General features: G+C 38.3%; 1 protein-coding gene across 1 annotated transcript; it reads right to left on the minus strand.

Moving 5' to 3' along the window:
- Positions 1–3,810: 3,810 nt before the first annotated feature.
- nudc (nudC nuclear distribution protein) lies at positions 3,811–13,056 on the minus strand. Its single transcript, XM_062046316.1, has 9 exons — positions 12,853–13,056; positions 12,300–12,377; positions 12,015–12,233; positions 11,853–11,933; positions 6,810–6,923; positions 6,538–6,732; positions 6,394–6,477; positions 6,072–6,190; positions 3,811–4,006 (listed from the first exon to the last, which is right to left on the minus strand). The coding sequence occupies exons 1-9, from the start codon at positions 12,925–12,927 to the stop codon at positions 3,955–3,957; spliced, it is 1,017 nt and encodes a 338-aa protein (XP_061902300.1). The 5' UTR covers positions 12,928–13,056; the 3' UTR covers positions 3,811–3,954.
- Positions 13,057–13,722: the final 666 nt, after the last annotated feature.

Consider the following 13,722-nt stretch of genomic DNA (forward strand, 5'->3'; position numbering starts at 1 on the left):
ATAATTGTTTAGGGATTCATGTTTTTGTTGGACAGCAAAAAAATATCTTTTTAGTATTTTCTATTACTCAAAATAAAGTAAAAGCGTTTTCTATTGTATTTAAAGACTTTTAAATATATATATATATATATATATATATATATATATATATATATATATATATATATATATATATATATATGATTGAAAATACATGTTTTTGGTTTCAACAGCAAAACAATCTTTTAAGTATGTTTTTAATACGCAAACTAAATCACTTTTTAAATTATTGTATTTAAACTTTTGAAAAAAATACATGATTTCCGATAGGAAAACAATCTTTTTAGTAATTTTTATTATACATAATAAAGAAAAAAACAAGTTATTGTAATTGTAGATTTTTTTTTAAATAGATGCATGTTTTTGGTCACAGCAAAACACTATCTTTTTAGTATTTTTGGTTACAAAAATAAAGAAAAGGTGTTTTATGTTTTGTTGGACCGCAAAACACAAATAAAATAGATTTTAATGTATTTAAAGAAAAACATAGTTGAAGATGCATGATTTTTTTGGACAGCAACACACAAACGTTTTAATAACTAAGAAAAAAATGTATCATATATTTCTTATAGTATTTAAAAAAATATTTTGTTAGACAATAGGGATACAGTATGTCAATAACATTAAACATTTTCAGTTAAATCAATTTATAATAAATGACTAGCAACATGAATTCCAATGGAAGTTTGTCCAGCTTGTCAAAATTAATATTTCCAAAAGATATGAATAAAAAAATAAAATAATAATATATGAATAAAAATACATAAGATAAAAATCGCAATTTCCAATTTGACATAAATTTAAAAACCTGATACTTTTATTTTTGTGGCCGTGTATAAAACCAAATTGTGGGATTCCTGAATATCTGAACTGCTAGCTTTGTGTGACATAGGAAAGACCCTTTGCTGATCATTTGATTGTAAACTAAAATGTGCTGTTCCTTTAAATGATTAGTCAAGAAAACACCTTGCTGATAATGAAAAAGTTAGGGTTGACGTTCATTTAAGTTGATTTTAGGCAAACAGAGATCATATCGGCATTAAATGGTGACTCGTGTGTTTTTATGTTTATGAGGAGTTGTCCAGACTTTGTAGGGAGGATGTTTGCTGATGCTCTTTGCTCAGTCTGGAGCTGTAAACATCTCTTCCCTGTAAAGTTACGTTGTGTTTGAGCTCAGGAGCATGAGATGACTCGGGTCTTTGTCCTTTTAAAACAAAATGATGGCTCATCTCCTCTGTACGCCACAGCCTGCAGCCCGTGTTGGTCTTCCCTAATTGTCAATTGGGAGTTTGACTTGGAAGTGTGCGTTCCAAATACGCTTTAACAGAGTGTGCCTGACACCCAAGTGTGGAGGCCCGAGGTGGATAAACAACAGATGCACGTGTTAAGGAGTCTGTCTTTAGTAAGGAAAATGAGGTTTAATCAACAACGCCGACCAATGCATGAGGTGCCATCTTCCAAGAAGACCAGGCTGGTCTCGGCAAAAGCGGCCTCGCCGTCAACATGGCGGTGAGTCACATTGTGCAAGGGCCATAGCGGGAGATTTATGAGCGAGTGCTGCCAAAAAACAAGCCGTCCAGTCTGGAATAGAGCAGAGTCAGTGCAGCGGTGGATGGGGAGGTGTGTTTGCAGACCGCCCCGCAACCCCGACCCTCTGATGTCTGTGTGTCTTCGTTAATGAAGAAATTCTGGTACCTTGGTGAGACATTGCTCTCAGCTGAGCAGACTCTGCCTCCTCTGTGCCCTCTTCGACCACCCTCTCCCTGCACCATCGTTCCGTGGCCCCAACTAATGCCATTAGGCCCCCGTGTGCACCACTTCCACGGTTATTATACTCATTCCCAACAATCAATCGTATTAGCTGTTAACATTTTTAGGACGTAACGCTTTACCGGTATTTATATTTGTGTGGCCATGCCGTATCTTTTTGTGTCAGGTGACCATGGAGAAGCGCATTCACAGAACACATTAAGTACACCAAGAAATGTCAGTACACTTCTGCCAGTGTTTCTAAATATGATCAATTTGTGGTGGGTTTCTTTTTTGTTAGCATGATCACACAAAATTGAGTCCATTATACTGTGCAGGTGAGTGTGTCATGTTGATAAGACTTTTTTGTAATATATTTAATAAACTTCACATATTGCAGCTTCACATTGCTGGTTTAAAAAAATGTAGAGATTGTAAATTTTTTGGTCCTAAAGTAAGCATTTTTAAGCATAAAAATGGCTGTTCAGTATCGTGGCCACTGATTGGCTCAGCCTCAGGCAGATTGACCATATTGGATTAAAAGTGTGTAAAGATGACTAAAGGGTGTTATTTTAATGTCTAGAGGGCTCTCATAATATTGAAAAACATTTAGAAGGTTGTAATCAGTTTTTATGCTTTGGCTATGAAAATATTTGTTATATAATTAATGATTCCTACTTTGCTGAAATTAATTTACCGCAGTCATGTCCGGAACCAATTAAAAGTGATCAACTGTATGCAGTAATATTTTTTACACTATTTTAAGTCATTGTTCTAAACCAGTGATACTTGTATACATCATTTTATTATACTATACATATAATTTTGTCTATTTTGAAATGGTATTCATTATGCTATTTATTTATTATGATACACATTTTACCCAAATTCCGCTGTTTATTTAAAATAAAAAATATGTCGATTTTTTTGGTGGGATGAAATAAGGAAAAAATGAAAATTTGTTGAGACAATAAAAATGACAAAAATCTATTAATACGGTTAGGCATGATAAATGTGATTGATACTACAGACAAATCACTTTCTTAACAATGTTGCTATTGGGCATATAAATCAAACTGTAATTATGTCTTTGATGAACTACCAGTTTTAATGTTTATCCTCACTTAATACCACATAATGTTCCTGGTTTGCCAACAGAATTAAAAGGCAGTCACACTATAAGTGATTAGAAACTTGCATATCAATACATATACACTATATGCCTTAAGATTAACACTACTTGTCCTCCCGCAAACAACCTCCACACTCTCTAATGAGCCATAATATTCTTCGACTCAAAGTGACAGATGTCCGAGGTGTGTTTTTGAGCCACACGAGCACTTTCACACATTAGGAAGACTTGCCATAGCCAGCATAAGCTAATGTATGTCGCGCTCTCACCATTCTGACAAGCTCGTTCAGTTAGCGCAGCGCGGGGGTCACACCAGCAGACAAAACTTGTAAGCAAACTGGTGGAGAGGGAAGTAACATTTTAGCAGAGGTGCATGATAGTAGTGTGAGTGAGAAACAAGACTTTTAGCTCATTGGTAGAAACACGCGGAGTTGTCCTTCTAAGGTTCTAGAAGCCATGTGTCAATTCGTGGCGTTTACACGATAGTAAGAGTACCTTCAGAGTGTGAAAAGTGTGCTCTTGTTTGTATGCAATATTGGGGATTGCTATCAACTTGATGCCAGCTTGATTTAACCGTCAATATCAGGAGGACAGCAATGACCTTACAGTGTCATGGAATTCAGAATAAGACAAATTATTTAGATTGTTATGTTTGTAGTCATAAGAGTTTCTCTATCCTGCTGCTGTTATTATAAAAAAAAAAAAACAGCTCCAAAGTGTGTCTATCAATTGCAAACAAACGTTTTATGGGGCTCTTTCAGTTTACGGGAAACACTGCTCTCTTGTGGCAGTTACAAGTATAACATGGAGATAAAGCTAAGAATCTGTTTTACAATCATTGATGCCAGCAAAATAACACTGTTGTGAGGAAATAAAACGCAGCCAATTCGTCACCTCATCGCTTTGATTTATTTAAAAAACAAAAACAACTAACATTTAATGACGAGCAAAGGGAGACGAAATAATTAAAACCTTAGGGTTGGGAGGGTAGGTGCATGTATTGCAGGCAACGTGGTGCACACACCCAGCACTTCTCAGCTGAATTTTGCTTTGGAGAAGTCCATCTCCGGATGCTGAGACATGAACCTGCAGGCAGAAGATGTTTATCAGGCCTTTTTGCAAACTCATAAAGATGTCTTTTGAAAGCACAGGGACGGGGAACCGACGGGGCATGGGCCATCTACGGCACGCGAAAGCATTTGATCCGACTCTAAAAAACCTTATAAAATGTCCAAAACACACATAATATATCATAAATGGTTGTTTGAACTGAAAAAGCACTAGTGGGCTTCTATGAAATGCCATGCTGCAATCACAGGGGATGGGTATTGTTCACATTTGAACCAATATGGTACCTAGAAATCGATACCGGTACTCTAGGGTGCTAATTTTTGGTACTTTTGTATGTTAATAAATATTGTTTTTGATGAGAACATTTATTTTGCAAAATGTAAAAATGAGCTGATTATGAACTGCTGTCTAGTTGTTATATCTTGTTTTAATATCATCATATAATCATTTGCAAATATGACATCAAATTGCAATTACAGTTGCCAGTCCTAGACGTTAGATGGCAGTAGTGTATAGTTAATGGCAGGGGTGTCCAAAGTACAGCTCCCGTTTCATTTTGTTGGCCCACAGAACATTGTGGAAAAGAAAAAAAACAGTAAGAATGAAAAAATAAGCAATAACATAATAATACGCGTTGTCGCCTATAAAACACATTTTTGTCTTTAATTATACAGTCTGTCTGTCGTATTTTTTTTTTTTACAAATTAAAACATAAAATGGTCCCATAATGATTTGACTTTTCAGTATGCGGCTCTTGGTGGAAAAGTTTGGACACCCCTGGTTTATGGTCTTTTTTGTTGCTCCCCAAAAGTGTTAATACTGTAATTATTGTACATATTACACACCAGCTGTTTGATTGTAACGTGCATCTTAGTTATAGTTTTTATTAAACAATTTGGAGGAGTTTAATTCGCCATGTAAAATTGGGTATGCTCATGTTAATAGCAAAGTCAATGTATATCAGCATCAAGCTAGCACATTTTGGAAAAGTGGATCTTCACTTTACTTACGTCGGAGCGTTTTTTGAGTCAATTTCTTCGTTGGCATTGGAAATTGCAACATTACCTAGAGCAGGGGTGCCCTTTACGTCGGTCGCGGGTGTGTCAGTCGAACGCCAGGCAGGCATTAAAAATATTTACTTAAAAATTTGTGATCATCAATCTTCACCAGAACATAACTTTCGTCACTTAATTGACAACACGGCACTCGAGGGTCTTGTGAGATGACACTGGCTGCTGCGAGCTCATTATTTAGAAAAAATGACCGTCAGGTAGGCGAGAAACACTTTTTATTTCAACAGACTCTTGCGCCTTACCTGCCGTCGAAAACTCTAAAGACCGACTGCACAGTTCCTATCTTCACAATAAAAGCGCTGCTTCATCCTGCCTGCGCTAACAAAATAAAAGTCTCAGAAAGCTGACATGCACAAGCTAGCAAGCTACGGAGTTTGCCGCCAATGTATTTCTTGTAAAGTGTTTAAAAAGGAGTACGAAAGATCGACAAATAAAATGCCGAAAACGAACCAATTTCATGTGGTATTTGACAGAAAGGTGGACTTTTTTTTCTCCTCCATTTGAAAATGCGGACATTATCAGCACTACAGTCTGATTTTAATCAATGCGAGTCATCAGAATCAGGTAATACACCAACTTATATTCTTGTCTTCATGAAAGAAATTAATCTATATGTGTTAAACATGCTTGTATTATCATTAAACACCTTTAACTTGTTAACAAAAACATCTCTTTCAAAAATAAATAATTATAAATCATATATATAAATGAGGTAGATCCCCTCGACTTGGTCAATTCAAAAGTAGCCCGCCTGCAGAAAAAGTGTGGGGACCCCTGACCTAGAGGTACTTTGGCTGAGTCCGCTCTCAGTGCTGCTGGAGTGCGAGGAGACGGCAGAGTCCGCAACCGGGAGTGACGTCACGCGCAATCTAGGTACCGTAATATGGCACTGTTGTATTTTACGCAAATCAAGATCCCGTCGGGTGTCAAAAAAGTACCAAATTCGGTACCAGTCTTTGGAAGATCACACAAACGTACCCTGTCACATATTTTCATATCAAACATACTTTTTAAGGATGTCCTGTTTCTTCTGCTCTTCAGATGTAGGCAGACCCATGGACTTTTGCCGTTGGTCAAACATCATTTTCTCCACCATGCCACGTGTTTCGCCATCCAGGTCTGACAGCTGTTCAACAGGAAATAATCGTTATACAATTAATAATATAAATAAATAACTAATGGGGAAAAAAATCCTAAAAGTGCAAATCTCCTTTATATGTTGTTCAAAATCCAACATTTTAAAAATTCTGTGACATGATCCCTGTAGTCATTTCATGAGTTGTGAGTATTATAACAGGTGAGAGATGGTCACTTTTGTGCAGCGTTCACCTTTGAGTTCTCTGGACAGACTTTCTTGGTGTTTATTTCAGGATCTGTGGCGACAATTTTGCTCCACCACTCCATTTTGTTAATCTGAAATTCAAAACAAACATGAAGCGGTTTTCCCTATAGAAGGAAGAACGCCGGCCGTACCTTCTCCAAGTGGATTATGACCACTTTTCCGTCGTCCAGCAACCAGGAGCTTTCTTCTACTTTGACCTCGTTGTAGAGCTGCCCCTCGATAATGGGAGGGTGTCCTTTCAAGCCCACCTTGAGGGAGCGCCGCTGGATGTCCACCACTACGTCTCTGCCTTTGATGCGGAACTTGACGTCGAAAGGCACCGTCAGCTGTGAGGACGACGACAAGAAGATGAGCTGTTGCGCATGAGTGTGACAACGCACGTTTTAGGTTTAGGGAGACCTACATCAACTTCGGACAGTGTCTGTGTCCACTTGTAGTTGGGCAGGTCAGCTCCATTTCCTGCATTTGGCTTCAGTTTATCTTTGTCTTTCTCATCCTCCTCACCTTCTGTGTCAGACTGAAGAAAAAATGTCAGAAGGCATTGGAATCAAACACATTGCAATGAGATCATTAAAAGGAGCATGATTTCTACAGAGTTTGCTTTTGGTTTCATTTTGGGTGCCTTATAACAGTGGTCCCCAACCTTTTTGTAGCATACAATCATGTGTGCTTACGGACTGTATCCCTGCAGACTGTATTGATCTATATTCATATATAATGTATGTATTGTGTTTTTTATGTTGATTTAAAAAAAAAAAAAATGTAATTTAATTTTTTTTTATTTCTTGTGCGGCCCGGTACCAATCGGTCCGCGGACCGGTACTAATCGGTCCGGGGACCGGTACCGGGCCGCGGACCGGTGGTTGGGGACCACTGCCTTACAACAGTGGTTCCCAACCAATTGGTACCGGGCCGCACAAAAAATTTAAAAAAAAAAATTTTCTTTTCTTTTATTAAATCAACATAAAAAACACAATACCTACATTATATATCAATATAGATCAATACAGTCTGCAGGGATACAGTCCGTAAGCACACATGATTGTATTTTATTATGACAAAAAAAATACAAATAAAATAAACAAATTAAAACACCCCCCCCCCCCGTGGGACAAATTTTCAAGCGTTGACCGGTCCGCAGCTACAAAAAGGTTGGGAACCACTGCCTTATAAAGTCGCCGGTGAGGACATTGTTTATATCAGGGGTGCCTAAACTTTTTCCACTTGAGGGCCACAGATTGATCAAAGGATGCAGGGGCCATTTTGGTAGTTGTACCCTCAAAACCAGTAGTACAATATATAGATGTTTTTTCAAAAAAGTAGAAAATGCAATTTCGGTAGAAATTATGTGTTAATGCTGAAGAGCCAAAGCCAAACTGAAATGCTAACAGTTAGCACGCTGGCCAGATAGCGTCAAGTAACAAAAAATATGAACTAAAAAAGCTAGCATGCTAACAATAGCATGCTTGCTGTTATTAGTGAAATACCAAAATATATGACACTGAGGTGTATTCTCCTTAAATTATCCTAAAAAAGCTGGCTTTTGGCATACTAAAATACTAACTGTAACATGCGTCACAAACCAAAGTATACTGTCTGCAATGTATACCGTATTTCCTTGAATAGCCGCAGGGGCGTTAATGAATTTAAAACCTCCTGTCACTCCGGCGTTTACCGGAAGCCGGCGGGATGGCCGTGCATGCGGTAATTATTTTTAAAACCTCTTCTCACTCCGGCGTTTACCAAAGGAATGCGGTAAATTTAGGCGTGCGCTTTGAGTGTGATGTAAGCATACCATCATGAAAAGCACATTTAATAAAAAAAACGTTATTATGGTCTTACCTGTACTTATAAATTGAGTCCATTTGCAGCTCCTTCTGACCAAAAGCATCGATAACTTGGTTATAGAAGTCTTCATTATTTTCTTTCTTCAGTTTTAAAAGTCTCTCTGTCTCGATGGAGATATTCCTTTAATTATTACCTCCTGCTTCGATTGAAAGTCCAGTTTAGAAAACTGTTTTATTTTAGATACCGGTATGTAATCCTCCATGTTAAAAGTAAAAGTTCAGGCGAGAGAAAAAAAATTAAAAAAATCTCTTGCTGCGTGTTGTCACTTCTTCTGCAGTACCGGAAGTCGCAAGAAGGATCACTAGCGCGACAGCGCCCTCTACCACCAGGAGGTTTAATGACTCATACAGTATTTGACACACGCAGCTACGGTATATTAATAAAACATAGCTGCTTACTGTTCTTTTTAGCATACTGTACCGGTATTCAATAGCTTGGACCTTAAATCCTACTGAATAGCTCTTTATCTTTTTTCCTTTGTGCGATTGCAAACTACTGAAAGCAGCTTCCGCCATTTTGAAAATGAGGACAGGTAAAGCGTCACTCGTGACGTAACGAATTTGACCCGGCGGATGTTCTAGCCATATGCTAAATATTTTGCGAAACGAGTTTGACCCGCCGAAAATTATAGACATGCGATAATAAAATTGATATTTTGCGAAACGAATTTGATCCGGCGTTAATAATGAACCGGCGATAAGGCCAAGCTTGCGTTAATTATTTTGAGAAACGAGTTTGACCCGGCAGTAATTCTAGACGTGCGAATACTATATTCCCTGCGCCAATTCAAGGAAATACGGTACCTGAAAAATTTGCTAAAAATGCTAGCATGGTAACATACATGAAGTGCTTCGAGAGGCTGGTCATGACGCACATCAAGGACGAAATCGATGTCAACGTGGACCCCCATCAGTACGCATATATGAAAAATCGCTCCACTGATGCGCCACCTTGTCATTGGTCCACACAGCCCTCACCCACCTGGAGAGCAGAAACTCCGTCCGCCTGATCTTCCTGGATTTATCCTTCAATACCATTAGACCCGGGTGCTGAAGCTCAGCTCCCACTTTGGGCAACTACGTCCTGGACTTCCTGACCAATAGACCTCAGACTGTCACAATCCACAACACTGTCTCCTCCAATGTTCCCTCTAATTTTTCATGTGTGTGAGTAAACGCACAAACTCCCTGAGCATTCAGTGGAGCACATGTGAGCAACATCAGACGTGCACACTGTGGCCACACCTGTCCCAAACCCGACATCATAACAATTTAAAGGTTTTATTAAAATTATTTTCTGATTTAAGTGATTTTGCCCCCTTACAATGACAATATCAAAAAAACATGTTTTTCATGACCTATGTGCTAGTATTGTATGTCTGGCTGCGGGTCCTGCCTTTAAAAGAAATGTTACCCCTTTCAGAGATTACATTTAGTTCCTGTAAGTTGCTGTCTGTAAAACACATCTTTTTATTAGCATTTATGAAATCTAGTGACAACATTTCATGAATAATATCCTTAGATTAACATCCTTAATAAATGGCAGTAAAATAAGCACACATCTGAGTGTTACAACCTGGCATTTACACAATGTGTGGCGTTGGGGTTGTCCGACTTTTTGTGTGGCCATAAACGCAGCACTGGCTAAGTGCCATGAGTGCGTGTGTTGGTGCAGGTGAGACAGAGCGAGCGGCTTCTGTTGATATGACGGATGACAAAGTTGGTTTAAGCCTGGTTTGTATGGCAGAAAATGACCATTTTTTCTAGACAAAAGTTTTTTACTCATGTTTTTGGTGTGGTTTTTGCTCAATAAAATGATTGATGGAATTCCTGTCCGTAAAGTGTCTCGACAGACGATAATTGAACTGCGTTGACAAATATTGTTTTATTCATTGGGGCCACTCTTGATGTCACCTGTCACTCACAGAGTTGCTTTGCAAAATCATACAGAATAAATTGTAATGTGTTTATTTCGTTTAGAGTTCAGATGGGATTTTTGATTTTCTGCGCGGCATTAATTTGCTGTGCGCAGAGGACGCGTGAGCAGTGCGCAATTGCGCAGGCGCGCACCTTAGAGGGAACGTTGGTCTCCTCCTCCATCAGCCTCAGTACTAGCCCTCCCCAGGGTTGAACTTGTGTGCTAAGCCCTCTCCTGTTCACTCTGCTGACGTATGACTGCTCGGTGAGACAACCCAACAGTCATATAGTAAAGTTTTTGGACGACACAGCAGAAGTGGGACGCATCACTAACAACGATGAGTCCGAATACAGACAGGAGGTTGAACACTTAGTGGTGCAGAGAAAACAACCTCTACATCAATGTGAAGAAGACCCACACTGACTGCACACAAACGTTTTAATCAATTTAAACATGTGCAATTTTCTTCTTCTTATCTATCTCATTCCACACAGCGTTCTTAGCCGGCTAATCTTGGTCCTATCCCTTGTCAAGTGCCTTATGTTTATTGTTTTTCTTAATACTTGCCGGGACCTGAGTCCAAATTCCGTGCCGTACATGTGCAAATGTGTACGGGTATGACAAAAAAAAGCTCCTTGAATCCTTGAAAATTGGACTCTGGTGTAGACCTATATAATTAGTTATAAAGTTAGTCTACTAACTTTAGCATGCTAACAGGTTACATTCATCAAGTATCAAAATATTTCACGTTGAGGTGTATACCTGCAAAATTAGCACAAAAAAAGCTATCATGTTAATAATAGAATGCTGACATTTGTGCCACGGGTCGTTAAAAAATGAGCTACAGACCGTAAATACGCCGCACTTTGGGCACCCTTGGTTTATATCAGGAGTGTCAAACGTACAGCCGGCGGGCCGATTCAGGCCCCATCCAGCCCGCGTGATGAGTTTGCCAAGTATTAAATTAGCTGCTTTTTTTTGGAACGAAAGAAACTGCTGTTCTAAATGTGTCCACTGGATGTCACAATAGCAATTCTGTTAGGCAAGCAAATGGTTTATACCGGGGCCAAGCAAGAGGTACACAGTAAAGGGGGACTGTGGCTCCTCCACATGAAACTTAAAACCTGCCGTTGTATGTCTTCTGCTTCGAAGACATCGTCAATTAGCACCCTCAATGCCCCAAAATGTCTCTGTCAAACACGAAAAAAGTTAACTTAACCCTTTGGAATAGTTTTTACCTCCGTTTCTTACGGTTTGTTTAGTGAGCACTGGATTGATACGTGGACATGACAAAGGAGGTATTTGATACCTAGAAGAGTTTACATGTTGTGTTTTCGTTAAATCCCTTAAAGACTGTGAATTAAAAAGTTTTAATCTTGGCTTTGTAGATACTACTGAGATGAAGTCTAAGTTCATTGTGTTTTTGAAACTGCACCAATTTCCTCAGAATTTTCAACAAATTTGAAGTGTTTTGTCCAGAGGATTATTTGTGATTTGTACGTTTTCAGAAGGTGCTTGTTCTATTTTTGGCCAAAGTAAAACAAAGAAAACAACCTGAAGTTGTCTTTATTTTTAAAGTTATCATGCCATGATTTTACCATTCCGGCCCACTTGGAAATAGATTTTCCTCCATGCGGCCCCTGAGCTAAAATGAGTTTGACACCCCTGGTTTATTTCTTACCCCCTTCTCTTTTTCTGCTTCCTCCGATGGTTTGTCAACTTTCTCAGTTTCGTTCCCCTTTGTGTCGTCTTCTTTCTTCTTCTACAACACACAAGGATAAGAGACTTAAAGCCGGGAGCACAAAAAAAGGAGTGGCATCAAAGACCAGGAAAATAATTGTACCTTCTTGTCCAGTTCAGTCTGAAGTTTCTCTGCTTCTTCTTCAGTGAGTTCTTGAATCCTGGGTCCGTCTTCGCTTTTTTTCTTCTTCTGCTGCTCTTCTTCTACTAGCTGGGCAGCTCTTTTGGCTTTGTCCTTCTTTTCCTTTTCTTGTTTCTTCAGCTTTTCCTTATGGGCCTCCAGCGCAAGCTTGCTATGGTGGGCGAAAGCATCCTTCACTAGCTGAAAAGGAATGTGGGAACAACATGATGGCGATGTGATGTCAGCACTTTTTTAAAGAGCTCTTACCTTTTCTCCTGCACCTGCTTCGCCACCGGTGAAAAAGTCGGTTTTGCGCCGCAGGAAGCTGAAAAATGTATTTACTAACTGCAGACAAAAAAGAGCATATTTTTTAAAATTTCATTCAAATTCTTCCAGTACCAGTGGTTTAAACAATTTATTTACAATCTATAAAATTAACTCAAGTCCTTCCAGTATCAGTGGTTTAAACTATTTCTTTACAAATTAAAATGTCTATAAAATTCATTCAAATTCTTCCACAACCTTCCAGTACTAGTGGTTTAAACAATTTCTTTACAAATTAAAATTTCTATAAAATTCATTCAAATTCTTTCAGAAGCTTCCAGTACCAGTGGTTTTAACAATTTCTTTAAAAATTACAATTTCTATAAACACATATTTTATATATACAGATGTAAATGAGATGCCTTTTAAATAACTAACACAATTCGCTATACTTCACGTTTTGACGTTAGCGTTCAAAGGCAATGTGCTTTGCCAAGCTACCGGCTAACTACATTAGCTTTCCCGTTAGCAAGATAGATTTAGCGTCCAAAATTACCTCGTGTACTCCACCTTCGTGCTGTTGTGCCATAACCATCAACATCCCGTCATATTTCTCCTCGTCGTCACCCATATTTGCTTGATATGGATTTAATTGGGGAACAGTAAACCGTTTGTTACAAATAGCGAACGAGGCCCGGGTTGTGAATGTTTCGACACTGACTTCCTGGAAACAGGCCCCGCCTCTTTGGTGAAGACCAATCGAAACGGTGGACTATAATTGACAGTTGAGCTATCCAATGGAATGTCAGTTTTGGATGAAAGCTGAACTTCCGAGTTCACCCGGGTAGATTTTTCTAGATCAGGGGTGCTCACACTTTTTCTGCAGGCGAGCTACTTTTCAATTGATCAAGTCGCGGGGATCTACCTCATTCATATATATAATTTATATTTACTTATTTATAAAATATATGTTTTTGTTAACAAGTTAAAGGTGTTTAATGATAATGCAAGCATGTTTAACACATATAGTTAATATTGTTAATAAATTAAAGGTGTTTAATGATAATACAAGAATGTTTAATACATATAGTTAATATTGTTAACAAGTTAAAGGTGTTTAAAGATAATGCAAGCATGTTTAACACATATAGTTAATATTGTTAAGTTAAAGGTGGTTGATGATAATACAAGCATGTTTAACACATATAGTTAATATTGTTAACAAGTTAAAGGTGTTTAAAGATAATGCAAGCATGTTTAACACATATAGATACATTTCTTTCATGAAAACAAGAATATAAGTTGGTGTATTACCTGATTCTGATGAATTGCATTAATAGGAATCAGACAGTGGTGCTGATAACGTCCGCATTTTCAAATGGAGGAGATAAAAAGTCCTCCTTTCTGTCCAATACCACATGAAAGT

The sequence above is a fragment of the Entelurus aequoreus genome, linkage group LG05 (genome assembly GCF_033978785.1).
Source record: "Entelurus aequoreus isolate RoL-2023_Sb linkage group LG05, RoL_Eaeq_v1.1, whole genome shotgun sequence".
Classification (NCBI taxonomy): Eukaryota; Metazoa; Chordata; class Actinopteri; order Syngnathiformes; family Syngnathidae; genus Entelurus; species Entelurus aequoreus.